The sequence below is a fragment of the Aplysia californica genome, unplaced genomic scaffold (genome assembly GCF_000002075.1).
Source record: "Aplysia californica isolate F4 #8 unplaced genomic scaffold, AplCal3.0 scaffold00040, whole genome shotgun sequence".
Lineage (NCBI taxonomy): Eukaryota > Metazoa > Mollusca > Gastropoda > Aplysiida > Aplysiidae > Aplysia > Aplysia californica.
The window spans coordinates 2145061-2148992 of NW_004797310.1; the positions used below are offsets into that span (position 1 = coordinate 2145061).

Here is a 3932-nt window from a genome sequence, read left to right on the forward strand (position 1 = left end):
TAGCACTTCAGTCTTCTTCATGATGCGTAGATCTGCAAAGGCGTTTTTCTGTACTGGTCTTGTGTTAGCCTCAGCTTTTCTGTTAAATAATAATAAACTGTAATCAATAATTAATTTTAACATACTACATATAGGCCTGCTTATATTTTAGTATATCCTCATCCACTACCAAGGCCTCATGTGTTATCTGCCTTAGGTCGCTTTAGTCTTGCTGGGACTATAGTTTTCTGCGGATTGTACAAGTTTCTTATGGCACTATTTTTTTTACTAATTTTTTTCGAGGGTGGGCGTCAGTAGCCTAGTGGTCAGGCAACCGGACTCGTAACCGTGAGATTGTGAATTTGGAGGTTCGAACCTCAGCTCGGTCCGACGTTGTGTTCCTGGAGAAGGCACTTTACACGAAATTCCCATTTGGCTCGGTCCTTTCGGAGATGGACGTTAAACTCGAAAGTCCCTCCTCTTACATATCATAAGAGTGTTGTTAGAGGCATTGAACCCATGCAATTTTTCTTTTCTTTGTTTTTTCTTTGTTTGTTGTAAATTGTTATCTCATTGCAGTTTGGTGTGAGGAGTGAATAGTTCATGTCTTTCATAAACACAAACACCGCAACGGAAATATGTTCACAGTTGCATCGTCAGGCTCACCGACCATCACAGTTAAAGTCCAATCACTTTTGATCTTTACTCCGAGACACCTTTTGTTTAAAAAAGAGTCTATATCTCAGGGTTGAGCAGTTGTACGGTTTGACAATGTTTTTGAAAATTAGCAATAATGATAGTCGTATGAATTATAATAATAAAGTTCTCTTATCAATCACATTTCCAACAATAAAGAGCTCAATGAGCTTTACAATATTACATAATATATGTGCACCACACGGTTCCCATAGTGATCCTTTATCGTCATATGTGCGCAAACAATAAACTCAATAACTTCGAGTTTGCAACTTCCCCTGGTTTTCCATGGAGGGTTTCAATTAGAATTTGTGAATCTGGTGGCTTCGACTCTGCCTTCTAAGACCAACCTCATCTATATATAGAATATAGGCAGTAGGCATCTAACCCTCACGGAAACCAAACTTATAAACTTTGTGTCCAAGGCGAAGGGCTCAACACTTACAGTAGAGCCGTCGTTGTTTTGTCTTTGTCACAAAGCTTTATTAACAAAGTCATTTGTTGACTGAAGTTTTACTCTTTTCTAAAGCTGCCAAAAATCTTACTCTTTTCTCTCTGTTTCCCACAGGTGTGTTGCTGAGAAGAGAAGATCCCCGCTGTCATGGTAATTCTGGGCAGTTGGTCAGAGCAGCATCGCCGCACGCAGCAAAACAACCCTTCTCCTGCAGGCTCGGCCCACCTACGTCACACAGATCACGTGACCGCCGGCACACCGCTCGTGGTGCACACAAGCTGTGACGTAACCGAGATCTCTTCCACTCTCTATTCCCTCGGGGGTCAAGTCCTCACCATGGCGGAGACTTCGGCAGCTGGGGAGATAACTCCGGCGAAATCTGTGAGAGGCACCACCACCACTTCTACCACCTCCGCCAACAGCAACAGCAACAGCAACAGCAACTGCCCGTCTCCTGTTCGGGATGACCTTGAAACGCAACAGCAGACAGCCGCGAGCGCTTCTGCCAGGTCACGGAGGAAGTTTGCGAGATCTGGGTCAAATTCCTGGTTCAACAAATCTTTCGACCAAGCCGTTCTCAACCAGGCGACAAAACCTCCACCGGCACGGAGCATGCGCAGACAGAGCTCTGTAACTGACTTTTTCCAGAACGTGCTCTCTAAGAGTAAATCGCACTTACAAGACATTTTCTCTTCGAAGAGGGAAAAATCGAAGATAAAAATGGCGATGACGACGGCACAAGAAGCGAGACTGCAGTCTCCAACAGCGGCGGTGGCGGCGGCTTCGGACAAAACCGCTGAGTCAGCCTCAGGGGCTGAGGGCGGGGCTTCCCCGGCGCAGTCCGGCCATGACCTCGGCTTCAGGAGCGCCAGCTTGCACAAGTCTTGTCCTAGTTTCTACGACCCGGACTCCGAGCTCGTGGACACGTCTTCTATCAACGTCCAGATCAGCCTTGACCCCAGCCCCACGGAGACAAGACCAGACATCTCCAAACGTCGACGCTCGGGCGACAAAAGCAGAGTCTCCTCCCCTACCTCGCCCATGACGGCGACCATGAACATGTTTGTGGTCACAAAACCCACCAATTTCCGTTCCAAATCCGAAGATGTGGATTCTTCTTTAACCAACGCCGCCCCGACACATAGGAGATTGACCAAAAAGTCGAGCCTGCCTTTTTCCACCTTCCGCCATGAGGGCACGTCCTCGCCCACTAGCATCTCCTCCCTCACCTCCCCCAGCAAAAAGAAAACACCAGTCTCGGACACTGCAAGTCCAGGCAGGTACCGAGCGCCAAAGATCGTCACCCTCTCCTCTCACGATTCTTCGGACAGCGCAGACGAGAGTCAGTTCAGAATCGGTTCCTTCACCAGCACGCCACCAGGCGCTTACACAGGAGGGGGGCGGGCAAGTTTCACGGGCACAACCGCTTTGCTGACAACAGGTGACGTTATCAGTAGAGCCAAGAGAGCTTTGGTCAAAAGCAACTCGGACACTTTCGCAAAGTTGAGCTCGTCGCCACTACCCCTCGTAAAAGCCTCGTCCGATGGCAACTGTTTCAAGAAGAATTCTGTGTCTTCATTAGCCACCAGTATGACGTCATCGGCGCGAGTTATGGTGAGCGTCACGGACTACCTTTTCCTGGGCAGTGTGGAGGCAGCCTATAACGAACCACTTCTTTGCAAATACGGAGTGTCTTCGATGATCGACATGACCAATATTTCGCCAACTCTTGTTCCTCCCCACAAAAAATCCGATTGCCCTTGCGCGTGTGTGAACAAGACGCACTTCCGTTCGAAACTGAACATCGGGGTGGACGACATCGAGTGGGAGAATCTAGAACAATATTTCGAGGAGATCAACGCGTTCATCAACGGTGCGCGCCTCAAAGGACGGCGCGTGCTTGTCTACAGCTACATGGGCCAGTCTCGAGCGGCCGCGGCTGCCATTCAGCACTTGATGCACCACTTCAAAATGCCCTACAGAGAAGCTCTTCACGTGGTGCGCTCCAAGCGACCGCAAGTGAAGCTAAACTCGGGATTCGTGAAAGCTCTCCTGCGTCTCGAGAAGCGGCTCGGTCTTCAGACTGTCAACCAAGACGAGAAAGGGGCGGGGTTAAAAAAGCAGGAGAACAAGCCCGAGGAGTCACCGAGGGTGTCACGTGGATCTGTGGAGGACCTATCAGCGCCGCCCGTAGTGAGGGGGGCGTGGTTAGAATGTTGAAAAACGAATGATTGTTGTGTATAATGTAAGTAACTCATTTCCCTCTATTGTACGATATTATCTTTCTTGTTTCTTTATCTCACATCGCTACCCTAGAACTACATAGTTCTACCTGCTCATTGCCTAGTTTTGAGAAATTTGACTTTAACATTTTTGAGTTTCACATCATGTCAAGTTTTTTTTAAATTTTTGATGTAGCTATTTGAAAATCATGATAACGACTACAAAAACAAAAAAATCTTACGATTTTGAAATAGCAGGTAGAAGAACATTTGGTTTCTGACTTAATTGTCGTAGTAACTTAAAATGGTTAAACATGTCAAACAGAACTCTGTAATTCCAAGGTAGCGAACTGAGAGAGGATCTTTATACATATGATTCTTTTCAACTTGGGTTTTGTTGTATGCCTTTCTTCATACATCCTGTCTATTTTTTTTTATATAGTAGAGGGTTTTGCGGCGCTCGCAACTTCATAAGGTCATATGAGCGTATAATTAATTTTGCTCACAATATAAGTCCCAGAAGTGTCAAAGGTAACTGTTTGAGTAAGATGCAAATCTTTAATCTATATTACAGAAGCCTG

The 3932-nt window shown here is 46.6% G+C and overlaps 1 protein-coding gene across 1 annotated transcript in view; it reads left to right on the plus strand.

Annotated features, from left to right (window-relative positions):
- Positions 1–1218: 1218 nt before the first annotated feature.
- LOC101846117 (mucin-5AC) overlaps positions 1219–3932 on the plus strand; it is a 5776-nt gene continuing 3062 nt past the window's right edge. Inside the window, exon 1 of the mRNA XM_013091537.2 lies at positions 1219–3374. Within this exon, the coding sequence (XP_012946991.1) occupies positions 1277–3349 (2073 nt within the window). The 5' untranslated portion in view covers positions 1219–1276 and the 3' untranslated portion in view covers positions 3350–3374. The remainder of the gene's footprint in view (positions 3375–3932) is intronic.